The sequence below is a fragment of the Macaca nemestrina genome, chromosome 1 (assembly GCF_043159975.1).
Source record: "Macaca nemestrina isolate mMacNem1 chromosome 1, mMacNem.hap1, whole genome shotgun sequence".
NCBI lineage: Eukaryota > Metazoa > Chordata > Mammalia > Primates > Cercopithecidae > Macaca > Macaca nemestrina.
Genome location: NC_092125.1, coordinates 43,741,381 through 43,768,944, shown reverse-complemented (window position 1 = coordinate 43,768,944; position 27,564 = coordinate 43,741,381). Strand labels below are relative to the sequence as shown.

The following is a 27,564-nucleotide window of genomic DNA, read 5'->3' as shown; positions in this document are numbered from 1 at the left end:
ATTGAATATTGGCCCCACTCTCTTCTGCTTGTAGAGTTTTTGCTGAGAGATCCACTGTTAGTCTGAAGGGCTTCCCTTTGTGTGTAACCTGACCTTTCTCTCTGGCTGCCCTTAACATTTTTTCCTTCATTTCAACTTTGGTGAATCTGATATTATGTGTCTTGGAGTTGCTCTTCTTGGGGAGTATCTTTGTGGCATTTTCTGTATTTCCTGAATTTGAATGTTGGCCTGCCTTGCCAGGTTGGGGAAGTTCTCCTGGACAATATCCTGCAGAGTGTTTTCCAACTTGGTTCCATTCTCCCCGTCACTTTCAGGTACCCCAATCAGATGTAGATTTGGTCTTTTCACATAGTCCCATGTTTCTTGGAGATTTTGTTCATTTCTTTTTACTCTTCTTTCTCTAAACTTCTCTTCTCACTTCATTTCATTCATTTGATCTGCAATCACTGATACCCTTTCTTCCAGTTGATTGAGTCAGTTACCGAAGCTTGTGCATTTGTCACGTAGTTCTCGTGTCATGGTTTTCATCTCTATCAGTTCGTTTAAGGACTTCTCTGCATTGGTTATTCTAGTTAGCCCTTCATCAAATCTTTTTTCAAGGTGTTTAGTTTCTTTGTGCTGGGTTCATAATTCCTCCTTTAGCTCAGAGAAGTTTGATTGTCTGAAGTCTTCTTCTCTCAACTCATCAAATTAATTCTCCGTCCAGCTTGGTCCCATTGCTGGTGAGGAGCTGCATTCCTTTGGAGGGGTAGAAGCACTCTGATTTTTAGAATTTCCAGCTTTTCTGTACTGCTTTTTCCCCATCTTTGTGGTTTTAATTTACCTTTGGTCTTTGATGATGGTGACATACAAATGGAGTTTTGGTGTGGATTTCCTTTATGTTTGTTATTTTTCCTTCTAACAGTCAGGAACCTCAGCTACAGGTCTGTTGGAGTTTGCTCAAGGTCCACTCCAGACCCTGATTGTCTGGGTATCAGCAGTGGAGGCTGCAGAGAGTGAACATTGCTGAACAGCAAATGTTGCTGTATGATCGTTCCTCTGGAAGCTTCGTCTCAGAGGTGTACCCAGCCATGTGAGGTGTGAGGTGTCAGTCTGCCCCTAGTGGAGGATGTCTCCCAGTTAGGCTACTCAGGGGTCAGGGACCCACTTGAACAGACAATCTGTCCATTCTCAGATCTCAAACTCCATGCTGGGAAAACCACTACTCTCTTCAAAGCTGTCAGACAGGGACATTTACATCTGCAGAGGTTTCTGCTGCCTTTTGTTTGGCTATGCCCTGTCCCCAGAGGTGGAGTCTACAGAGGTAGGCTGGCCTCCTTGAGCTGCACTGGGCTCCACGCAGTTCGAGCTTCCTGGTCACTTTGTTTACCTACTAAAGCCTCAGCAATGTCGGGCACCCCTCCCTCAGCCTTGCTGCTGCCTTGCAGTTAGATCTCAGACTGCTGTGCTAGCAATAATGGAGGCTCTGTGGGCGTGGGACCCTCTGAGCCAGGTGCGGGATATAATCTGGTATGCCGTTTGCTAAGACCCTTGGTACAGCGCAGTATTAGGGTGGGAGTGACCTGATTTTCCAGGTGTTGTGTGTCATGGTTTCCCTTGGCTAGGAAAGTGAATTCCCTTCCCCCTTGAACTTCTCAGGTGCCTCACCCTGCTTCAGCTCTCACTTATTGGGCTGCACCCACTGTCCTGTACCCACTGTCCAACACGCCCCAGTGAGATGAACCCAGTATCTCAGTTGGAAATGCAGAAATCACCTGTCTTCTGTGTTGCTCATGCTGGGAGCTGGAGGCTGGAGCTGTTCCTATTCAGCTATCTTGGTGCGGATCACTCTAAGACTTATATATAATTGAGGGCAGGAGTTCCCAACACCTGGGCCATGGAAGCGTTCGGATCCTTGGCCTGTTAGGAACTGGGCCCTATAGCAGGAGGTGATGGACGAGCAAGCATTACCACCTGAGCTCTGTCTCCTGTCAGCTCGATGAGGGCATCAGATTCTCATAGGAGCACAGACCCTATTTTACGGGCTTCTCATGAGAATCCAACTAATGACTGATGATGTGCAGTGGAACAGTTTCATTCCACAAAACTGACCCTGGTGCCAAAATGGTTGGGGACTGCTGACTTAGGGAAGCTCTGAAACCTCCAAAACTCATCCATGGACCTCCGCTTACAAATCTTTGCCTCAGAACTACTAGTAAATCTGCACAATCTCCTGATAGGATATTAAAACTTCATTTATGGAATAGGAACAGCTCCAGCCTCCAGCTCCCAGCATGAGCAACGCAGAAGACGGATGATTTCTGCATTTTCAACTGAGGTACCAGGTTCATCTGACTGGGGCATGTCAGACAGTTGGCGCTGGTCCGCGGGTACAGCCCGACCAGCGGGAGCTGAAGCAGGGCAATGCATCACCTCACCTGGGAAGTACAAGGAGGAAGGGAATTCCTTTTCCTAGCCAAAGGAATTTGAGACACACAACACCTGGAAAATCGGGTAACTCACACCCTAATACCGCGCTTTACCAAGGGTCTTAGCAAATGGCACACCAGGAGATTATATCCCACACCTGGCCCAGAGGGTCCCACATCCACAGAGCCTCCCGAATTGCTAGCACAGCAGTCTGAGATCTAACTGCAAGGTAGCAGCGAGGCTGGGGAAGAACCTATAAAGAATTCAATCAAATTTACAAGAAAAAAACAAACAACCCCATCAAAAAGTGGGCAAAGGATATGAACAGACACTTCAAAAAAAGACATTCATACAGCCAACAGACACATGAAAAAATGCTCATCATCACTCGCCATCAGAGAAATGCAAATCAAAACCACAATGAGATACCATCTCACATCAGTTAGAATGGCAGTCATTAAAAAATCAGGAAACCACAGGTGCTGGAGAGGATGTGGAGAAATAGGAACACTTTTACACTGTTGGTGGGCCTGTAAACTAGTTCAACCATTGTGGAAGACAGTGTGGCGATTCCTCAAGGATCTAGAACTAGAAATACCATTTGACCCGACCATCCCATTACTGGGGATACACCCAAAGGATTATAAATCATGCTGCTATAAGGACACATGCACATGTATGTTTCCACATTAGCAAAGACTTGGAATCAACCCAAATGTTCATCAGTGACAGACTGGATTAAGAAAATGTGGCATATATACACCATGGAATACTATGCAGCCATAAAAAAGGATGAGTTTGTGTCCTTTGTAGGGACATGGATGCAGCTGGAAACCATCATTCTCAGCAAACTATCACAAGAATGGAAAACCAAATATGGCATGTTCTCACTCATAGGTGGGAACTGAACAATGAGGTCACTTGGACACAGGAAGGGGAACATCACACACCGGGTCCTATTGTGGAGAGGGGATCGGGGGAAGGGATAGCATTAGGAGATATACGTAATGTAAATGATGAGTTAATGGGTGCAGCACACCAACATGGCACATGTATACATATGTAACAAACCTGCACATTGTGCACATGTACCCTAGAACTTAAAGTATTAAAAAAAAAAAAAAAACTTCATTTACTTTTTTCCCTCTTTGACATTCTTCTTTTTCTTTTTTATCTGCCATCTCTTTTATTTTTTTCTTGTATTTTGTCTCAGTTTCTTTCCTTTTTCAGGCACAATGTTCATTTATACCTTGCAAGTGTATGAACCCACCTGCTTCATTCTCATATCAGTGTGTAAGTAAGGAAAAGGAATGAATCAACTGTAGTATGAAACACACTCTCAATCTGAAATCTACATACATATTCTTCACAGTTAGCCAAAGCATGATACCTGTTTTACTTTTTTTTTCCATTTTAAGAACAAAAGCATTTTCACAAGTGAAATAAATTTAAGCTTAAGAGATGCAGGTGAGCATTGATAAGGAGGAAATGGCACTATTTCCTGAATTATAATACTCAAAACTTCGCTATATTATAATGCCTTTTATCTCAGACAATCCCAGAAGGTTTAATTATTATAGAGCCCACTTTTCTGGGTGCTTGGGGGCATCAAGAGTGAACAAGAGTGAACAAGAGTGATGAGTGTTCACTCATCAAGAGTGAACAAGAGGATCTGAAATGAAAGAACCCAAGTCCCATGGAAATAAGAGTCTTATTGAATCACCAAAATGTATTCATCACAGATCCTGGCAAAAATACAATAGGGCAGAGAAGGCTACTCAACAGCTTGGGAAAAATATTGCACCTATTGTTTAAATGCCTGGCTCTGGTGGGAAGCCAATGGTACCAATAGTACTTCTGTTTAACTTGGATGCTTGTATAGTTAATCTTTCAGCAATGTTATTCTTTTTTAGAGAACATGTCTTTTCATGACTAATTTCTTCCAAAGGCTTTTATTTATAGATACAAATGATTTAAAAGCCTGCATTAAATATAATTTCTTTGATTCAAGAAAGCTATTTGAACTTTGCATGAAGACAGTAACATTTAAAAAGGTAGATTTGGAAAGCAATTAAATTATATAGAAATCAAGCTAGATTCTATATCTACATTAAGTTTTAAGAAGATACAATCACTAATTAGGTAATGATAAATGAATAACATTTATTGGGTTCTTAGTATAAGCTCAATAATCCATGTAAAGTATCTAGCATTTGATCTTCACAATAACACTTACTGCATAGGTGCTATTATTATCCCCATTTTAAGACTGAGAAAACTGAAGCCCAGAGGGTTTAGGAAATTTATCCACAGTCACAAAGCTAGTCAGTGGCAGTGGTTGGGCCTCAACACAAGCTCTTATTAATTATTCAATCTGTATTGTCCAATAGAAATACAATGCAAACTCACATATGTAATTTTAAATTTTTTAATAGCCACATTAAAAAATATGGAAAGTAACAGAGGAAATTAATTTTAATAATACATTTTACTTTGCCCAATATATCCAAAATATTATTTGATATCTGGTGTATATTTTATAACAGTGCATCTTAGTTTGGACTAGCTACATTTCAAGCACTCAATAACCTCACGTGGCTTGTGGCTACCATATTAGACAGCGTAACACTAGACCATTCATTCATTTAGCAAATATTTCTTGAGACTTGCTATGTATCAGACATTAAAGGAGGGAACATGCAAAACAAAAGTCTGCTCTTATCGAGTTTAAATTCCTGGGAAAGAAATAGATCATAAGTAAATAAACCTATAATTAAGCAATCAAATATCAGATAGTGACGTGTGCCGTGAAAACAAGACAGTAAGTAGGTGACTGCTTTTAATTGGGAAGATCGTAAGAGGAGACATTCTAAGAGATATCTGAACTTTCCTTGAGCATCATACACCATGGAAAGACAGAAGACAGTGCAGTGAGCACTACAGGTCTATTGAGCTCTATTCCTTTCTATTGTATAAATCTTTGTGCTAGAGACAGAATATTCATGTGCCTACCTCTGACTCCACGGGTAAAAATTAAAATGAATTCGGCAATCACATTCCTCAGAAGAGGCTGATAATGTTAGGGAAAAAAGAGCTACATATATTTGGTAGGGACATAGCTGGGAGAAAATAGTAGCACAAACACATAAGGTATTTAAAAGATAATCACATGGTCAGGATAAAGGCCATGGTGGAATTAAAATAGAATAATTGAATTGTCTGCATATCATCAACTTTGTTCTATTTCATAAATTTCTATACGTTTTGAAGTTTGTTCTGTTCCTTTCAAAGATGCAGACATTTGGTTTGTGTATATGCTAACCAATTGGGAAATTCTTGCTCTCTTTAAGTGAGATTATATAAAAATCACTAGATCCTTTGAAGAAATCCATATTTAATTTAAAAAGGCATTAAAATTTGATCCAATATTCTAGCCTTTTAAAACACATGAAGATAGGCTCCTTCTTCTCTTGAAGTATGTAGTATTCCAAATTATTCAGTATTAAACAAGAGAGTAGTTACCAGTAGAGTAAACCCTGCTTTTCAACTTAAAATGAGAGCTGACAATAAAAAGCATAAGAAAATCACACTTACTATAGATAGTTAGTTTTATATCCTTGGCTTGTTTGCCAGCTGCATTAGACACAGTACATTGGTAGCGCCCTTTGTCACTTCTCCGTGCATTCTTCAAATGTAAGACTTGTCCTCTGTCTAGAAGTTCAACATTAGGATCACCCAAAAATAAAGGCCTAGAAAAAATAAAATTTTATTTTATTATTCCATGGGTCTATTTTCAGTTTTCCATATTTCTTATTTATCACAACAAAAATCATTAGTACAAGTTAAAAATACAAGTGAAAGTTCATTTAAAACATAAAACGATATGATTAGCACTCCTGTTCAGAAGAATGAAAGTTTTAAACCACTTTTCTAACGGAAGTTAGATAATCATAAATATCTCTTTGAGACGAAAAGTTTCTCCATTTCAAACTTAAATTATGTAACAATATTAATAGAAATCCAGCAGTGTCATTATTTGTTTTATTCATTCATCCATTCTTATTCATTTTTTAGTTTTTTTAATTTTATTTTTTGGTTTGCATAGCTAAAATTTCTAACATTATCTGGAAAAGAATAATTAAGAGTTTTAAACATTACAGTATAGGAACTTTGGACCAAATAATATTATTTTAAAATAATATCATTATAATATCTAGAAGAGTATTCACAATATCATGAATGGTTATTTTTACTGGAGGCAATAATTATGCCAACTTCTCTAAAAATAAATATTGTAATAAATACAAACGCTTACATAATTATAAATATTGAAAGATATTTATGTCAAAGAAGCTCGTATATGGTTGTCAAGGAAGTCTTTTTCTACTATACAGAGTCATTTGCTGAACACTATAAAATGCTCAGTTTATGTAATTGGCAGCAGATTTATTTTAAAATTTGGTTGTTAAAGTCTATGATATCCTAAGACTCATGCCTTTGAAGTCCATCAGTCGTTTTCAGGAATATCCATAGCTAGTTTTTTAGAAGTTGCAAAGACTTAGCCACATAATGATTAATTAAATGCATTGCCATATTCACAAGACACTAGTAAGATTCATAAGACACTACAAAATTAAATGACAAACATTTCACTTCCTATGGTAGTATATTTCATTATTTCTTAGTATGACACTTTGTATATAGCTCTCAAAAGTTAAGAGAATAAAGTACCTTTATTTAGTGCATTTTAAGTTTTGTTTTTTTTTTTTTTCTTTGAGACGAAGTCTCGCTCTTGTCGCCCAGGATGTAGTTCTATGGAGCTAGCTTGGCTCACTGTAACCTCTGCCTCCTAGGTTCAAGCAGTTCTCCTGCCTTACCCTCCCAAGTAGCTGGGATTACAGGTGCCTGCCACCACACCCAGCTAATTTTTGCAGTTTTAGTAGAGACAGGGTTTCACCATGTTTGCCAGGCTGGTCTCAAACTCCTGACCTCAGGTGATACACCTGCCTCAGCCTCCCAAAGTGCTGGGATTACAGGCATAAGCCACCGCACCTGGCTGCATTTTAAGTTTTTAAAGAAATACTTGATAATATGCTACTCAAATTTAAGTAACTTTGAAACTTTTATTGATTGTTAATTGTGCAAGTGACAAAAAATTTTAAACAAAAAAGCATTATGATGAGAAAAATTCTCCTTGGTCTATGACCCCTAATGTGAGTCTGCTTTCGAGACTTCTCTTTATCAGTTTGATTTGTATTCTTCCACATTTTTTACATTTATGAACATTTTTGTTTTTAACAAAATTATAAATATTTTTGTTTTTGTTTTATATTTATAAACAATTTAAACAATTAAAATTGTTTATAAACATTTATAAACAAAAATATTTATAAATATACTCCCAAAGATATCTAAAGTTTTAATATATCAATGGTATCAGGTTATTGTTCTGCTTTTCTTTCACTCTATAATAGGTATGGAGATATTTTTGGTACACATAGCTTGATCTTACTATTTTTAATTGATGCACAGTGTTCCATAATATGACTATGCCATAAAGTATCTACCTATTCTCCCAATGTTGGGTTTTAGCCAGCTTTCACTTTTTTGCCGTCACAGTGTCGCAGTGAATATCAATATACAAGCCTCTCTGTGGATATGCATGACTACTTCCATCTCCGGGATACTGCATCACAGTGTATGTGCATCAAATTTTAATAGATATCAACAAGTTGCCTTTTAAGGTACTAATTTACATCTTCCCTGTCAGAGCACTATATCTTGATTTCCCATACTCTAGTCAACACTTGATAATTTCAAACCTTTATGTTTTTGCCTATATGACCTGTAAATAACAAAATTTTATTATTCATCAAATTATTGATGGTATCTTTTAATATGTTTATTGCCTTAGTATACTTTGTCTGTTCATATCCTCCATATATTTTCTCTGTTGCTGTTTGTATTTATTAGTGATTTATAAAAAGCTTGAATACAATCTTTTATTTTATATACCAAAAATCTTGACTATTTTCTACTTAGGCCTTAGATATCTGCTCCCAGAAACTGTAAAACACAAACTGTAACCACCATTTGAGAAATAAATTCTCACAACCAATACAGACCACTGCAGCCACTTCTATGTAGGCACACCTCAGCAGCCCTTGAGATCTGGAGTTGGAGAAACATCTGTAGTTCCTTTTTGCCGGTACACAGAACTAGCTTAGTATTCATCTCACTGTCATAAAAACATTTTCCTTTTTAAAAAGTAAATTCCATGTAAAGAGAAAATCATCTCACATTTGGATCTTGTATTTTTCACTGTTAGCCTTTAGACAGAGGATATTTAGTGTATATTAAATTTGAGTTTCTCTGTGTTTCTAAAATGAATTCCCAACATTTATAGGGAGCTTTGAATCCATAAGAATGAAAAATATTACAAGACTTTTAGACTAGTTTTTGAGCAATATTGTTTTTCCTGTATGCTCATTTAATAATATTCTATGTAATAAAATAATTAAGAGGGAGAAAGTCCACATGCATTTTTATACATCTTTTTCCTATCAATTGAACCCTTGCAACAAATATAGAAAAGACACTCACTTGCCGTCTTTGAACCAATGAATATCAGGAAAGGGAGTGCCTTTGACCTGGCATTCAAGGGCGACGTCATGGCTGAGGACAACTGAGACTTCATTTGGGAAGTTGGTACCTATTATGGTGGGTGGAACTTGAACAAAGACAGTGTATTATGAAACTCTGTTACTCAGCAAAAAGAGCAGGCATGGGGTTAGAAAGCAGTCAATGATTTCTATAGTATTTCAACAAGATCTTAATGTCAAACATAAAATACCACACAACAACACTTTTTCATATCATTTCTGTGTACCCAAACGATAAATTTAAATGTAGAAACATATTTATAAAATATTTGCTAGCAAGACAATTACCTGCAAGAATTATGATAGTATAGGATTCATTTTTGGGTGTATTAAACTCATACGCAAAAGTAGCTTAGAATGTAAGTGATCAGTGATGCTTATATAATGTAATTTGCTACCGCGATACATTTTGGATAATGAATGACAATTAACATCACTCTTATAATGTTCAAATTCTACATATACTGTTGTGTTACTTGAAATATATTACCTTTGTCTTTTAAACAACTAAGATGGTAAATTTGGTATGCAATATAACATGAAAAATAATGTGCTAGTTTTTATTCTTGGGATTATCAAGCTTATTAAAGAGCTTCTGGATACTTCTCGGTCTAGTCATCCCCCTTCACACCATGTTAAAGTGTTTGGTCTTCATCCTCAGAAAAATGACCAACCACTAAAGGATTTCAGTAGGGGAGGAGTGGGGTGTAATCATATTTGTGTTTTAAGACCACATGCTTTTAAGTGAAGAATGAATTACAGTAGCAAGAAGTGGATTCAGGTGAGACCTTAGGCTATTACATTAATTCAGCTCATGAATGATGATAGACTTTCACAGAAGGATGAAAAGACGTAGATCACCAAAGAATTAGGAAGTAGACATAACAGGAAATGTATAGATTTGAAATGTTGGGGAGAAGGTAGTAGTGAGAACCTGGAAGTTCCGGAATAAGCAAGTGAGTGGATGGAGGTATCCGTCCCTAGAATGGGGATCTTGAAGGCATCTGGAACTGGCTTTCACTGGGACCTCTTTGTTTGATATAAAACTAAGATATTCAAGTCACAATACTACGGAGAAAATTAGCTATCTATCCCTAGGCTCAGGGAAGAAGTCTGAATTGGAGATAAAAATTTGGGAGTCATCAGCACGCAGATGGAATTAAGTCAAGGGAGCAGATGAGTACCAGGAGAAATAATGTCAATAAGACTCATGATAACAATGATTTCTTAGTTTGTTTTTATAACTTATACTTAAATATAATAATGGTGATTTTGTGGAAAGAAAAATTTCAGGCTTTGAGAAGCCTAATGGGAGGAATTATTTTTATGTTATAGCAGTTTATGAATATAATTTTTATGCAGTATCATTCCTCCACCTCACTTCTACTCAAGACTTACAAATTATGTGCCCATTGTAAGGAGCAAAATATTGAAAATGGAGAAAGTCATTTTTTCACAAAGTGAACTTTAAATGGCAAATATAATTTCACAAACTAAAATTATAGAATTTTAAATTTATGATTACCATTAAAATGTCTCACATCCTAATTTATTACAGCTGCTACCTACTTAATTAGAATCAGGACTGACTTAGTTACAAGAGTCAATTAGAATGCAGAGGAAAGGGGATTTACTACCTTCTGTTCAAGTACAGCCTAGCAGCTTCAGGATGTACACAGCATGAATGTGATATATTCTGCATCACCCTGTTGTAGCCACTTCCCAAAGAATATCCTGCCTACTTAACCAGAGAAATTGACAAGAGTAATAATTTCTTATTTTACACAATATAGCAGTACCGCTTTTGAGTATTTGATACTATTGTATATATGATTCAAAGGCATCTCTCTATTATAAATAATGAAAATCTTCAAAATTTCTATATCATATGGTTCTGATTAACAAATAATAAGGACAAAAATAATAGAATGAAACTATATTTTTTTTCTGTCAATTTATCTTTTTCTCTTTTTCATATAGTCAGCTCTATTTTAGGTAAGAAATGCCTCTGAATTGTAGTTTTTTAAAAGGATGTTATTTCTTACCAAGCACATCAATGTTAAAGTACTTCTGAGAAGTGCCTGCAATATTAATTGCTTTGCAGGAGTATCTTCCTGCATCCTCTGGAGTGGCTTTGAAGAACTTCAGTATCTTCCCATTGTTCACAATCTGAACAGTGCTGCTTTCAGTCACCTTTAAGGGCCAAAATGGTCAGTGTTATTTCCAATCCTAATAAAAATGCATAATTAAAAAATGAAGTAGAAAGTTTATTTTATTAGTAGTAAGAAATGAACATCTGAACAACTTACTTCAGATGCAGAGGCAAGGAATTACACATATTTGGATGACTCTATTTACCTGGACATTATCTTTATACCACATAATGATGGGAGACGGAGTGCCTTCCACTTCACAAAAGAGATTGGTCAGCTGATTTAACAACACTGACACATTTGTAACTTGTTCTTTATCTTTAATTACTGGAGGAACTGCAAAAAGAGAGGAGTCATAGCTAGGTAGTTTTATAATAAATATTATTTATAGAGATTATTCATAATGGCCTTTATACAGCAAATTCTGAAATATTTGATGGCTAGAAAAGCTAGACATATTTAAGCATACGCTTTGTTACAAAATTAAAAAGTTTTGACCAATGTATTCATAATAACAACCCTTATTGGATTTTTACTTTATTATTTCAAGGTTTTAAATTTAGGATGAAATTTGGGATAAGCTTAAGGGAGAATCTACTTTTATTCCACATATTAATCAAAATATAAGCTTATGGGGTCTTAATTAAGTCACATGAGACTCATTACTTTGTTGATGAGGGCGAATATTGCCCAGTGTCTAAAGAAACCAATATTCATCAAATTTTAAAATATATATACACTTTCACTTATGCAAAATGGCATATATACAGTATTTTCATTAAAGGTTAATAAAAACAACTGTTAATAATCTACATGCTCATCATTAATAGAGGAAGATCAAATAAATGTGTATGTATACAATGAGATGCTATAGAGTTAGGAACATTAAATAAAATCCAAGATAGATTGTTTAATGAGACAGAGAAGGTGAAAAATGTGAATATAATGTTCTATTATATGTGTACATTTTATAAATAAAAAGAGGATAAAACATTGTATTTGTATATTCATAAAATATCTCTGACACACACACTCACACACACACACACACACACACACACACACACACAGAGATAACTTTCCTTTATCCCAAATAGAGGATAAGTAGATGGCTCAGCTCAGGGTCAGGAGACTTTTTATCATGTATCTTTTTCTACCATTTGAATTTTGAATGATGTAAAGTCACAATACAAAATTACATGAAAGTTTAAATCCAATAATAAATTCAATCAGACCACCAGATTTCTGTTTGGTACTACTGCTATTCACATTAATATTAAATGATACCACACTGAGAGAATAATTTAAACATTTAAGAACGGGAGACTGACAAACGTAGTCAGTTACATGATTTTAGCAATATTTACCATGGACTTTGAGGTTATATTTTCTTTCTGTAGTTCCAGCTTCATTGACTGCCACACAGATGTACTCCCCATTGTCATAGGGTGTAACAGAAGCAATAACCAGCAAGGTGCCATCTTCCAAGATAGAAATGCCAGGCTCTCTGCCTGTCAATTCTCTACCATTGTGTAACCATTTGATGGTTGGTTTAGGGGTACCTAAATAAGAAATTAGAGTCTTGTGATATTTTACCACAAAATCAGAAATTATTAAATATCAAATATATCAAAGAGAAATAAAGTTTTTCTTATGACAATAATTTCAAGATATTTCTCCTGGTATGGAAATATGAAGAGATTATGTTAGTTAATGCCTCTAAATCCCAGTGGGTCTTAAGAGACCTATGGTAAAGTTTGAACAAAGTTGTTTTTATCTAAACATTCAGATGATAGTAAGTAAAGCATTTTCCTAGTGAGTTCACAGTGCTTTGTTGGTGGGGCAGGAACTATATTAATCCTACGGACTGGATGTGGGGAGAGTTTTAGGGTGAAATAAAGACAGAGCAAAAATAAGACACTGTCACAGAAATACAACATGAAGATTGCCAACCAAACAGAGTGTATACATGATGTGGAGACATGATGTTTTATAATTCCCTTTTTTAAAAAGGCCTGATATTGTAGAGATGAGGAAACTCTACTGTTCATGCATCTTTTGGAGATCTCATTCTGTTAAACAAAGGATAATAGCTCAATTCTTGAAATGGTAGTTGAGAAAGTAGTGAGACAAATAGCTTTCCTGGATTCATTTATGACTAACAGAATGAATGGAAATTATGTACTCTTGGAGAAAAAAAATGATACAACAATCTTTGAGTGTATAATAGAATCAAAAGGAATATTGGAAATAAGTAAACATTAAATCTATACTAACGATGTATTTATTTAGCAAACATTTTGCCAGGTATTATTCTAAGCATTTAAAAAAATTATTTAATCTCTATAAGAAGAAGAAAACACATTAAATAAAAATTACATGACTACAGAAGACATTGTTAATAATCCTGTATTAAATGATAGTAAAATATTAAAGGATGAATATATAACCCAGGATATATATAAAAGAATAGCAGAAATACATAGAATATGTCATTGAAGCTACACTTAAATTGAATTAAAGGCTTAAACAGTGACTATGAAAATTATATTTATGGAAAAAAATTAAAGACTGGCCTATTTAATTGTGCTCATAGTATAATGTCGACTGATGAGAACAAAAAGGTTAAACTGACGGATTCTAGTTGCCTGTGCATGTTGTCAAGAAAAAAGGAGGCTGTAATCATTTCCTTTCGTCCCAGTCATTCCTTCATGAATTTTAATCAGACTACTTAATTAATATTTGTTGAGGTAATAAAAATGTAAATGAACAAACAAAAGAAAGAAGTTGCATTATCTTTAATTTTTAAATGATAGAACAATCATGAGTGAGATGAAATTCAAAATAAAAGATAATGAAAAAGATGTCTAGTAACTTTAAATGAATTCAAGCACTATATTCCAGGTGAAAATGAAGAAGTAAGGAAGACATGTTTTTCTAGGTGGAAAAGGGAAGTCAAAACAAGAAATTAGCTTGGGAGTCAGGAATCCAGAGGGGAACAAGAAGCAACAGGGCCACCAGCGGGTCCAGTGGGAGTGAGCAGTCATAGTACTTCCCTGAACTTAAACCCTTCTAAAGAAGGCCTCCTCTCCAGGCTTCACCTCCCTAATTCTCAGCGACTCTTGGAATAGTTATTGTTAATTCTTTAGGTATCTGGAAAGCTTGCTAAAGATATTTTTCTTTTAATATTGGTAGAAAATAAAGTAATCATTGGTGACAGCGACTGCTGCGATTGAAAAGCTTGCCAGAGAAACAGAGACAGCCATGAAGACCTTCAGTTGCTGCCGCCCAGGAATAACTGCTAAAAGGCACATGAGGGGGCACAAATGGTACTAGCCATCTGGAGGCCCTCAGGAGGTTACAGAAAGACTACTGCTTGGACTTTGCCAGAACTGCTACAAACCTGCTTTGAATCACTGCTGATGAATACACGCTTGAGAGAGGATGTTCTTGATTACCTACTCAGCAGAGTTAGGGTGAAAGTGACAGTCCTTTTCATATTCCCCTGAGGAGAAATAATATCAATCTCCTGGCAGAAAACATGGTAGGATAGAAAGCCCAGAAATCCAAGGAAAAGAAGGGCTTGAATAAGCCTCCAAGTGACAATTTACAATCTGGTCCTAGAATTAACAGTTGAGAGGAGATCTAGGAAAAGAGGTTTTCATAAGTGTCCAGAACAAACAAAGGAATAGTCCTAATTATACCTCTGCCAGGTTGAGATAAATCTGGAATATTTTGAATAGCTCCAGCTATCACATTGTAAAGAGAAAACCTGCTAAAAAATAAAAAAAAAGAATGAAATAAGAAGTAGCAGGAAGGATCTGAACTACCTGGAAAACATGTGAGACTAGGCAAGTTTGAAAGAATGGAAAGTCTTTACATTAAAAGAAATAAAATACCTGAAAGAAAAAAAAATATTTATTCAAAGAGTTGTTATCCAAAAGATGGGTTAGTTTCTACTATGCTCAAATGTTGTACCAAGGATTGATGTGGAATTTTATAAGGATGGCAATTTGGGTTCAATATAGCATTCTGAAACAATATAACATTATGCCAATGCCTATATCTTTGAGTATTACATACCTTTTGCAGGACATGGAAATGCAATGCGTTGATTGGCCACTCTTTCTTGGAATGGAGTGTTATATGGAGGTTCTAGATCTTCCACTGTGGGTGGTTCTATTAGGAAAATAAATGCTTTATCACAGGCTTTATTTGAGCAATTTCAAACTCTCCTAAGGCACAATGAACCACCTGCACTGATGAGCTGCTATCTCTGCTGATTCTTCTTTTAAATATGATTCCTATTTCCAGCTGCCAAACATTTCTACCTAGATGTGACACAGCGCCTTAAACTGAAAATTCTCCGAACAACATTCGTTATATTATGCTTCCCGCAATCCTGTTCTATTTCCCTTATTCCCTCAATGAAGGCATTATGGTCCACCCAGTCATTTTTCTTTCTCCCTTAAGTTTGGCCTCCATATCTAATCATATAGTACCATATATGTTCGCATATCTGTGTCTTCCTCTCTATGTTTAAGACCATTGCTTATTTTCAACCCTTATTTTCTCTTACCAGACTATTCCAATAGACTTCTTATAGGGATCCTTTTCTCAAACATGTTCCCCTTTAGATTGATATTCTGCACAGTCCCCAGAATACTCTCTCTGAAATACAAATCTCATCGCTGACTTATCTAATTCAAATCATTACTTGTACTCATCTTGTCTATAAGATAAAGTTTCAGACCTGTTCTTTCCAAAGTGCCCCCTGTCAGTGCATCTCATGTCTCTGAAAAGCTTCATCATCCATTCATTGTATGAAGAAATTTGGGAGTTATTCTTGAGAACTCTATCTCCTTCAGTCTCATATCCAATCCATCACCATGTCCTGAGTATTTCCTTTCCTAATTATTTTTTAGCCCATTCCCTTCTTTTCCCCATTCTAACTACCGCCATCTTTTACCTGGGCTACTATACTAGTCTATACTAGTTTCCCTTATCTTCTATAGCTGAATGATTCCCTCCCAAATGAGTGATTTTAAAACTGGAAATCAGCCACATCACTTTCCCAACTATGACTTCTTAAAGTCTTTTTATCGCATTTAGAATAAAGTCTAACTTTATTAGTCTGGTTTCCTAGGTCTTGGATAACCTGACCCATGACCACATCTCCAGTTTCATCACATATTACTCAGTCCTCAGTCTGGAATGCAGCTAGCTGGCCTTCATTGACGATGACTGATTCCAGTGTCCCCAAAATATTACATGCCCTTCTCTTCATATTCTATGTCCTTTTCCTGGAAAGTTCTCTTCACATTCTCTTGGAAGGGCTGCCCCTCACTTCTACCTACCCTTCAAATCTCAACTGACATGTCCCTACCCCAAGGGAAGCCTTCTGTGATTTGTCTTTTTGTTAAAAGCTTATATAGAGCCTTCCACCATTTCATAAGGGCACTAACCAATGTTTAGTTATGTAATCATGAGATTATTTCATGAATTATTATCTTTCCCATTCAACTATAAACATGAATACCCAATAAAGTTTGTGGAATGAACCCGAAAACTTCTCCATTAGTGTCCTAGCCAACCATCCAACAAACCTGGCAATGGGTCAGGTACCTTAGTACTGTACTAATACTTAGAACAGTATTAGTACTAATTAATACTAATACTCAGTACAGCACTAAGAACTATCTAATACTGTGCTAAGTGCCATACCTGCTTATCTTTTCTTCTTGTCTTTGTACTAGTATTCCCTCTGACAAGAATGTTCTTCCCCCTGATTTCCATGTGGCCGGTTCTTTCCAGTCCAGAGGATCTCACTCTAAAGATCACCTCCTCAGAGAAGTCCTGCTTGATAGTTGAATCTAAAGTAGGCAACTCTCAGGACCATTGCCTTATTTTAACTTCCTACAAAGCACTTTTCATAATCTGTATTTCTTGTTTATATGTTGGTCTGTTTTCCATCTACTCACACTAGAACAGCTCATGAAAGCAGGGGTTTTGCCTTTGTTACTACTTTCTCATCACCATCTAGAATATGACAGATGACTGGCAAGAGCTCAATCAATATTTGTTGCTTGAATACGTAAACACTGATCTTTAAATCTTCAAAGCAAATACAGTATTAATAGAGAAGTAGTGGATCTAGATTTCGTAGGGCTCTATTTTGAGTGCACCCCAGCACTGTGAGGTGACAATCTACTCTAATTCACTCTTCCCGCAATGTCTTCCAAACCAAAAATAGTGGGTGGAGCATCATCTAGGATTGTTTCTGTTATCTACATGATCCATGGCAACTTTGTTTCAAAAGTAAGCATACAAAAATTGATGCAGATTTAGAAATGGTATGTTTCACTTCTTTTGGGAATGGTTCTCCTTTCAAAGAGTAACAAAAGTTATATAGAGCTCTTTCTGAAGTAATTTAAGATTATCCAAGATAATCTATTTAGCTCTAGGGCTTTTCCCTCACTCCCCACCCCATATACATATATTTTCCTGTGTCAAAAATCACCTTGGACATGTAGCGTTATCTCTGTTTCATCAGTGCCTGCTATGTTAGTAGCAACACAAGTATATATGCCAGCATCTGAGGGCATGGCTTGGTCGATGCTTAAAGTTCCGTCTGGATTGCTAACATGCTGCACTCCATCAACCAGCATGGTGCTTCCACCTTTGGACCAGGTGATTACAGGAAGAGGGGTCCCTTGAGCATTACATGGAATATCCACTCTTTGACCAACTTGGACTTTGAGATGTTTAGGTCCACGCTGTATCTTTGGAGGAACTAGAAATAATAATTGGGTATTAATAATCCAACTTTTACAAATTCCTTCCTTTACTCACTTTAAATGAGAGCTCCTTATCAACAGGCAGCATGGAAAAGTGAAACAATTTCAAGATTTGGACCTAGGCTCGGACCATTCACTAGCTAGGTGATCTAGGATAAGTCAGTAAACTTCCTGAGGCCTGTTTCCTTGATAATCCAGGGAAAATAGCCTGTAATCCCAGTACATTGCAAGGATTACAGGAAATAATAAATATAAAACTCTTAGTTCCAAACTTGAGGAACAGCAAGCATTTTAAAATGTTAAGCATCTTTTAATTTGTGAATAATTTGAGGTTAAAAACTCTCTTAAAAGGCAATCCAGGTAATTTCTATAAGGGTTAAAAAGCATTTCTCTCCATGTATTCAGTTTCTGTTCTCTTTGTAGAAGGATCAGACAATAAGAAAAGTTTCTCATGAAAGCCTTTGCTAATTTCAGATAAGAAAACCACAAAGAGCCTCTATCTCTTCCTTTTATCAACTTCCTTTAGAAATTTAAATGCAGTAGTTTATCAAAATACCAGAAAAGGATTCCTGATTTCCACATACTTGCATTGTGCACTGTAGAATCAAGTTGAGCCACAAGGATATAATTATAATTAATGCACCATACATTCTTTAACTTAATATTTAATGAACACTTTCTAAAGGTTGTCACTAACAAGAACCTTATATATTTGATGATAGTATTATCATCATTTTATGAAAGAGAAAACTAAAGATAAGAAAGGTTAGTGAATATGCCTGATGCCCTAGAGCTAGTAAATGACAGGACTCTTATATGACTTCACACCCCATAATCAATGCGGACACAATTGTCCTGATCATCTGAGAGTGAAATCAGATCAATACTATCTGAGCTAATTTCTTCTGATATTTGAATATCGTTCATCTAAACAATGCCTGGTGTAGAGTATGCACTCAGTGTGTTGAATGAATGAAGAACTGGATGGACTGTGTGGATTGGAGGAATAAAGCAAACTAACTAGGGAGGTGTAGTCAAAGAGTCCTAGAAAACAGAATTTTTTCAGTTGCTGAGATCTTTAAATATTGAACATGATCATTTAAATACTACTAAATTATTATTTAAAAATTTGTATTAGCTTCTATAAAATGTTACCAGCTTAAACACATTTTCTTTCTACCATATATCAACAATAATAGCAATAAGTGACTGCTGACCTTTAGAAAAATCGAGATCCAAAAATTTAATATAGTTTATTTGATAAAGGAAGAAACAAAAGATTGTTTATAAATAGCAGAAAAACTTTTCAGAGTAAATGAAAGAAAATCACAAGTCTCAGATTTTAGAGAATGTTTTCTTTAATTACTCCATAAACAATTTGGAAATTAGCTATCGAATAAACTAGGATTATGGGTTTTCTTGTGGCCAGTCCACAGGGTTGTCATATGCTCTCATTTCAAAACTCACCATGGACATTTAATTTGACAGCTTGAGTCACGTTCCCAGCAATATTTGTGGCAACACAAAGATACATCCCACTATCTGTAATGCGGGTTTCAGTGATCTTCATTGAACCAGAAGGGAGGAACGTGTGTCTAAAAGAAAGAAACCATATAGTAGACCATGGAACAGGCGAATTTAAATATCCCCTATGCAGCTACACTTCAGTATGAAATTACTACTCTGCAAGTAGTTTTTACAATCATTTTCCCATCTGCAATGTCTATCTATACACCTTAAAAGCCAGGACTTTTCATAATTATCTTGTGTATGATGTTCCCGCAAACAGAAAAACAGTTTTATTTTACTTTTAAATCTTAATGGTCTGAAATTGCCAAATAATTGTACATCTTTCTGCTCTACAAAGCAAATGTGTATTTGAGTTAACTTTGAATTTATTTTCAGCAATTTGTTATTATTTTCTACATTGTTAAAGTAAAGGAAAAAGAAGATATATATGTTCTCAAAAATAGTTGAATATATTCCTCCTTTTGAGTAGCAATGCAGCTGGGTGAGCCAGACCTACATATAAAAATTTATTGCATTGTGTTAAAATAGTTTTAAAGGTAGTGGAGGCCAGGTACACCTACCTAATACCAAGATTTCTTACACAGATAAGTCAAATGAATAGGGCTATTGGCCCAGAGACATGCAAATGAATAAACAGTTAAGGACAGAGTCCTCCAGAAAGACCTCAGCATATTTGAGAACTCAACATGTAATATGTAACATCAGAGGTTATATCACAAAAAGTAAGGAACGTATTGACTATTCAAAGTGATGTTGTGCAACTGACTTTTCAAATGGAAAAATAAAGATATAAAATGAGAGCACTACGTGATATTACTTACAAAATTTAAAATTCAGATAGATTGAAGTCCAAAATGTGAAAAACAAAACTTAAAATATTAGAATTAAACACTGAAGGTTATGTTTATAATCTGCTTCATGTTAAGATACAAAAAGTACACATCTGAAAAAGAACAGATTAATACATTGTGCTCCTTAAAAACTGAAACCTTCTGTACAACAAAACGCACCACACATAAACTTGACACCACAGCAATAGACTGAGAGAAGATATTTTCAACACATATAAAAGACAAAAGATTATTATCAAAAATAAAGACCAAATTTCTACATTCAATAAGAGAAAGACAAGTCACCAGAAAACTGTGCAACAGATTTATAGGTTATTCAATACCACAAATGGCCAACAAACACATAAAAAGATTCTCAGTTCACTTGAAGTCAATCACATGAAAATTAAAACAATCACAAGATACCATTTTACACCCATCAACTGGCAAAAATTCCTAAGTCAGTCAATACCATGCGCTAATTAGAACATGGACACAAGTACACCCATATTCTGCTGGTGGATGGATAATCAATACTGTCCCTTTGGAAAGCAATTTAGCAATGCCTATGAAGCTGGAAGCAGGAGTTTGCTTTGATCAGGAATTGTAGCTCTGTATGTAGGTCCTAAAGAAAGTCATGCATAAGTATACAAAGAGAAATATACAAAGCTATTCACTGAAAAGCCTTGTTTTAAAAACAAACAAAAAAAATAGAAAGAATAAACAAACTAGAATGTCCATAAATAAAGGAATGAAAAAATAAAATGTAGAATATGCATGTAGGAGTTAAAATGAATAAATGGAATCCCTATGTATAATAGTAGACAAATGTTGACTTAATAAAGCAACTAATAAAATAATAATATACTATTTTTTACAATAGCAAATTGAAAACAGACACACAAAACAAAATGGAAAACACAGAAAACAGTAATCTACATTGTTTAAGGATGTATGTGTAGAATGCCTACCAAGTTTGTGGCAGTGTTTGCCCCTGGGAAGAGGGAGAAGAAATTGCGACTGTGGAAGGGAACAATAAAACTTTCTGATCTGTATTACTATAATTTTTTACTCAAAAACATTCAAAGAAAATTTTTTCAAATAGTAAAATTATATAAAGTCCTTCTTAATTGTTTTCCTTCACTGGCAGTAGGGAAATGACACTAGCATGAATTTATGTCTTCATAATTATATATCAATGATTCTAATAGAAAGTTAATTATAGTCTAGTGACTAATTCTTATTTCACCAGTAACTTTTGCCTTGATGTTGGGTTAAAATAGTAAACAAGAACTAGAGACAATGAATGTGAAATGTACATTATCTTACATAATCCTCTCAGATAAGTATCATCCCCATTTTATAAATAGGAAATATGAGGTTCAGAGAGACCCCTTAAAAATTTTCAAAGGTTTCAGGCAAACTTTAAGTGGAAGAGATAAATATAAACTCATAGCTGGTTGGCAACGAAGGTTGTGCTTTCAAAGCTCCAGTATTCTTCTTGTTACGTCACTTAGCCTATCAAATACAGTACATTGTCTCAATGTGCTCATATTTGTATAAGGATTTAAGCAAGAAGACTTACAAAATCATCCAATGAAAGCCAAATCCTAGACATTAGAGTGTGCCTATTGTATTTTATTGCTCTTATGGGATTAATGGAATTCTATGTGTGTTTACACATTGGGCTAACAGGAATCTTATACAATTCTGCTCCATTTTAATAACTACCTTATAAAATGCACCAGGGGAAAATTATGGCAAAGCTGAATGTTAGCATTTCTGACATTAAAGATGTCAGAAGCATGATTCAGATGTTATAAATACTTCTTGTAGACTCAGATGTACATGTGCATTATCTCAATTTTAAAAGTGATTTTTTGAGACATTTGATAACCTGAATAGGCATGGCCATCTGTCCCAAGAGGTTGATTATGTTTTCATGTGTTGCAATTCATCCCAGATCTCCTACCTTGGAGAGAACGGTGAGATGAGCTGGGTTTCTTTGGCCCAAGTAATTATGGGTGGAGGTAAGCTCTTCACTTCACATGGAAGTGTTACCTCTTCCCCTGCAAGGACGGAGATCTCAACAGGCTTATCCTGGGACAGTCCTCGTTGATCTCCAAACACTCTGGGCCTTACTAAAATAAACACATGTTTTGGAAGGGAAATAGTATATTGAAAACAAAGCACAGTTTAATTTACATTAAAATGTGGACTACTAATGTTCTTAAGTAATTTATAAAAAGATGCTGTTCAGGACATAAGCTAAAACTTTCCATTAATACATTTATTGTGAGAACTAAAAGAAAAATGATGAAAAAATTTCTCTAGTCAGTAATTCCTTTTAGAACACAATGAAGAGATCGGCTTCAATGCCCTCTCAGAGTCTACCATCTGTAAAAGTAAACCCTCAAGGCAGACTCCTACCCAAGACATAGCTGAGGTTTGGCTTTGCTAGGAGTGTTAACTAACTGGTGTTACTGAAGAGGGTTGGGTGCAATAAGCATACTTCTTGGGAAAATACCATAAAAATTTTCCGAAAGACTATACAATTGCATTCCTTAAAATCAGAGTCTAAGTAGAAGTGATTTTGGTTGGCAGTAAAAAATGCATTTCTGTAAACAAATATATCAACTTGGGGGAGCAATTCACTTTAGGGGTACATGCATCTGGTAACAGTACTGGGGAAAGAACTGTGAGTTTTGGCACAGATAGACAATGTCAATAAAAACCATTCCTCCACCAGCTCTCACCATAGACTGTCAGTTGCACTTTCCTTTTGGCATAGCCGGCTGCGTTGGTGGCGGTGCAGACATACTCGCCACTTTCCTCTCCCCCAGGTGACACCACATACAGACTGCCATCAGCCCCTGCTGAAAATTTAGCACTGCTGGTTGAAATCAGCTCTCCTTTCTGAAAAACACAGCAAAAAGCAAAGGGTTTTTTTTTTTTTTTTTTTTTTTTTTTTTTAAGATCATAAAAGAGTGACAATGTCTAGAAGAGGAATAGAGAGAAAAAAACATCTCCAACGGGGGAATAGAGTAAATTTTAAAATGCTAACTTGAAAAAAGTTATTTATAAGAAACATTAGACAAATAAAAGTACTAAAAGTGGTATTTCTCCATATCAAATCATGTCATCTTCATTCCAGAGCTACTTAAGAAGGCAGAGAATAACAGTAATGGTAAGGATGGAACAGTGAATGCTTATGCTATGCCAGGCTCTGTTTTGAGCAGTTTACCTGAATTAACCATTTTAACACTCACAACAGTCTTATGAATAGCAACTACCACAACACTCATTTTACAGTTTCGAGTATCAAAGCATGGGAGAGGGGAGTAAAGGAATTTGCCCAAGATCACAAAGCCCCTCAGTGGTAGAGCTGGGGTTGAAACCCAGCAGCCAGGCTCTAGAGACCACGTTCTTAACCTCTGTGCTTGACCACAGCACAGAGGTCAACATGGAAATATTTCACTTTTGCATCTTCCTTAAAATGCATTAAACTTCTACTCAGTGCTGGCTACTGTGCAGTTCAGGGATTAGCTTTACCGCTGTGACTTTTCTGTCCAGAATAAAAAAAAAAAGTTAACCTTTTAATTTATTTACAAATGTCAACACCAACTTCTCCATATTTCAGAGATTGTTAGATAGATAAAACTAGATGGTATGGCAAAACACTAGTAGTGCTAATTATACAAATGCCATACTTCATTAGCATGTCATTACTTTATATTTGCTGGATTCAAATACATTTACAGAAAATGTGCCATCTTTGTGGCTGTTCAAGGATGAAAGGACTTCTTCAGGAAATGGGTTTTTCTTCACTGCAAGAATACAAGTAAAAGCTGAACAACATAACAGGGATATAGAGGGGAATAAATTAGTTTGTGTATGTGTCTTACAATTTTTAGTCACCCATAGAAATGGTGACTACACCATAGAACTTTATAAATAAGAAAATCCATGCAGTCATATCATTTAGAAGGAACCTTAAAAGGTCTTTAGTGAAATCACCTACTTGAGACTTGAATGGTATTAGAAACATTACAGTGAACATGTCTATAGCACAGACTGTGTGCCCGGAACATTTCTAAGCACTTTACATCTTATAGCAGATCCTTTTTATCCCGTGCCACATCCCTAAGCCCTCTTCCCTCTTAATTTCAGCGCAGCTCTAGTGGACAGCTCCACATGATCCACCAGGGTCATCCTTCTTGCACTTATGTTTTTTCTTTTGTTTGTTTCTTTTTTTTTTTTGGACCAGGGCTTTATCCAAAGCCCCAGAAGGCCACAGCCAGGAAGTGCAGCAGTGTAAGCTTCACTGGGGAATGGAGGGAATATGTCATGTATAAATGCTCCACTTCCTGTACATCCAAGAGAGCCTTCTGAGGTGCATCTGTACGGTTTCTTGGAGAGTTCCCAGCATGTCTGTACAGCCACAGAGGAAACCCTTTATTAACTTATCTTCTTTCCATGCCTCACTCCCCCAGCCTCCTGCTCAAGACCTGGGATAACCTGCAGGTAAACTTCACACTCTGCTCTTCAGGAAATATGACTAGATGTATTATTTACCTTGGACCAGATGACAGACGGTTTTGGAATTCCACTTGCTTTGCATGGTAAAGTTACTGGAATGCCTTCAATTGTACTGAGTATCTGCTGCCCATGCTGAATGGTTGGCAGAACTGAAAAGGTAAGTAGGATTTGGAATCTGAGCACCTGTTCTTCCATTTAACATCATTATTTAAAGTTGAACATTTTCAATATAACATTAATGTTTGTAAAAATGAGCAATTATTTAACATTTTATGATAAAAATGTAGGATAATCTCTGTAAAGGAGTGTGCTAAACAAAGTCAATAAAGTAGTTATGATCTGAAAAATGAAATAAAAACTTAAAATCAAGTAGTAAGTGATGTCTAATAAGCTGACTTTCCTGACAAAAATAAGAGAGGACTGAAGAAAATTCATTTTGTTTTGCTGGAAACCCAAGACGGAATTGCACTCTAAGAGCTACACATTTAATGTGAATCTCCAATCACTGTCCTTTATTCATTAAGCTGCAATAAGCTGACATAAGCGTACATTCAGAGAAATGGGCTCTTTAGCTACTGCTTATTAAATATCTATCTATACTCAGGAATCACTTAGTGAGCTACTACATTTAACCTAGATAAAAAGATTTGTTTTGTTAAGAAGAATTCAATGGTAAAACTATAGGCCGAGGCGGGTGGATCACGAGGTCAGGAGATCGAGACTATCCTGGCTAACATGGTGAAACCCCGTCTCTACTAAAAATACAAAAAACTAGCCGGGCGTGGTGGCGGGCGCCTGTAGTCTCAGCTACTTGGGAGGCTGAGGCGGGAGAATGGCGTGAACCCAGGAGGCGGAGCTTGCAGTGAGCCGAGATCACGCCACTGCACTCCAGCCTGGGAGACACAGAGAGACTCCATCTCAAAAAAAAAAAAAAAAAAAAAAAAAAGAGTGTATTTTTTATTGTATGTATGTATGTATGTATTTTTTTAAGACGGGGTCTTGCTGTGTTACCCAGGCTGGTCTTGAACTCCTGGGCTCACATGATCCTCCTGCCATGGCCTCCAAAAGTGCTGGGATTACAGGCATAAGCCACCATGCCCAGTCAAGTATTTTATGTTTAAAAGACTAAAAGGACTCTAACTCGATATTTTTCAGTAAGGAGAATAACATATCTTTGACTTTAGAAAGCAACTGAAGAATTAACATGAGTAGAAGCAAAAGGAAAAGAAAAGTGCCCTCCATTCTGTGTAAATCATAATCAGAACCAACTCTCACAAACAGAAATTATCAATACTCAATGTTCTTAAAATGGTGATTTTGATTAAAGAAGCTTGCATATATGAAAGTTCCTAACATAGTGAGAAGAAGACAATAAAAGCCCAATCTATAACATGCATTTCCTTTCCATCCTCTGGAAAGATGAGACTGGAACTGCTCCCAGGAGCTCAATCACTCATCATTTCTCTTCCTTAAAATCAGATTTTTCAAGGATTATCATAACTACTCTGGAGAAGTTTTTTAGAACTAGAGACACCAGAAAACTCAGTGCAAAAACATTCCTTGGGGGGCTTAGATTAGATATGCTACATACTCATATTTTCCTATGGCTGGGTTTACTCTTTAGATAATTTCTTCTTAAAGAATTGGCAGCAAATCCCCAGCCCTAAACAACAATGCCAGGCTACTCTCTAAAGCAAGAAATTTAGTTTTCAGACTAATCATGGGATATTCATCTTTCAACTATGCTGTCAATTTGTGGCAACATGGAATAAGCCATTTTGATACAAACATATTGAGTTTGACAGCAATAAAGAAAAGTGGCAAATTTAGGCAACAGTTTTGAAATCTGTTGACATTTGGGTGTGGAAGAGAAGTTTCTTTTCAGATTGTCAATCTATATAAACCAATATGACAATTAAACTGTTTTGTCATTTTAATTTACATTTATACTTGTATTCATTCATTATTTTAAGAACTGGATTGACAGCCTTTAATGAGTATTCTTAAAAATGGAGACACAGAATGATGAAGGAACGGTCCTGCTAATTAACATAAATACAGAAGTATAGAGAGCTGCTAGGCTGCATCACATCCATCTGCTAAATGGCCGCTAGATTTAGTTAATGGCAAATGGCTGCACTAATTTTTTAACTCTATTGACTAAATTAGTTACTCATTTTGGACTAAAATGGACCAATGAATGCTGTGAAATGATCTCTTAATTTTTAATATTAAAACTGCTTGTATCACAATATACCATATCATTGGTTTGTCGGTATCCTCGCCCCTCTGACAAGAAAGACATCAAAATTAATTCTGTCATTTTTTCAAGTGAAATTCAGCCTCAGAATCCTATTCAACACAATATTCTAGGCAGTCACTAGAAGCCAGATAGGGAGAACATGAGGGCATTTCTACACTAGATTCTCAAACCAGTCTATAAGCACTGTTCAGGAAATCTATGGTCTGGTCTTCTTGAAAAATAGTTACACAACCATATCCAATCTGTCAGTATGCATTTATTCCTCTAGGTTATAACTAATTTAGTGTTGCTTTAGTATTTCTTCAAAATAATATTTCTTCAAGAATATCTATGGTGATGTTGGTGGATACTTAATGTAAAACTGAGAAAGGTGGAAGAGGC

The 27,564-nt window shown here is 35.9% G+C and overlaps 1 protein-coding gene across 10 annotated transcripts in view; it reads right to left on the bottom strand.

Moving 5' to 3' along the window:
- Positions 1 to 27,564, bottom strand: part of LOC105484596 (hemicentin 1) — a 514,524-nt gene that overhangs the window by 186,791 nt on the left and 300,169 nt on the right. For all 10 annotated transcript variants that reach the window (XM_024793708.2, XM_024793713.2, XM_024793709.2 and 7 more), the window contains 11 exons: positions 24,957 to 25,069; positions 23,138 to 23,297; positions 22,354 to 22,522; positions 19,489 to 19,616; positions 17,745 to 18,017; positions 15,308 to 15,403; positions 12,592 to 12,786; positions 11,430 to 11,560; positions 11,117 to 11,264; positions 9,013 to 9,139; positions 6,004 to 6,158 (listed from right to left, as the gene is read on the bottom strand). In XM_024793708.2, the coding sequence (XP_024649476.2) occupies positions 6,004 to 6,158; positions 9,013 to 9,139; positions 11,117 to 11,264; positions 11,430 to 11,560; positions 12,592 to 12,786; positions 15,308 to 15,403; positions 17,745 to 18,017; positions 19,489 to 19,616; positions 22,354 to 22,522; positions 23,138 to 23,297; positions 24,957 to 25,069 (1,695 nt within the window). The remainder of the gene's footprint in view (positions 1 to 6,003; positions 6,159 to 9,012; positions 9,140 to 11,116; positions 11,265 to 11,429; positions 11,561 to 12,591; positions 12,787 to 15,307; positions 15,404 to 17,744; positions 18,018 to 19,488; positions 19,617 to 22,353; positions 22,523 to 23,137; positions 23,298 to 24,956; positions 25,070 to 27,564) is intronic.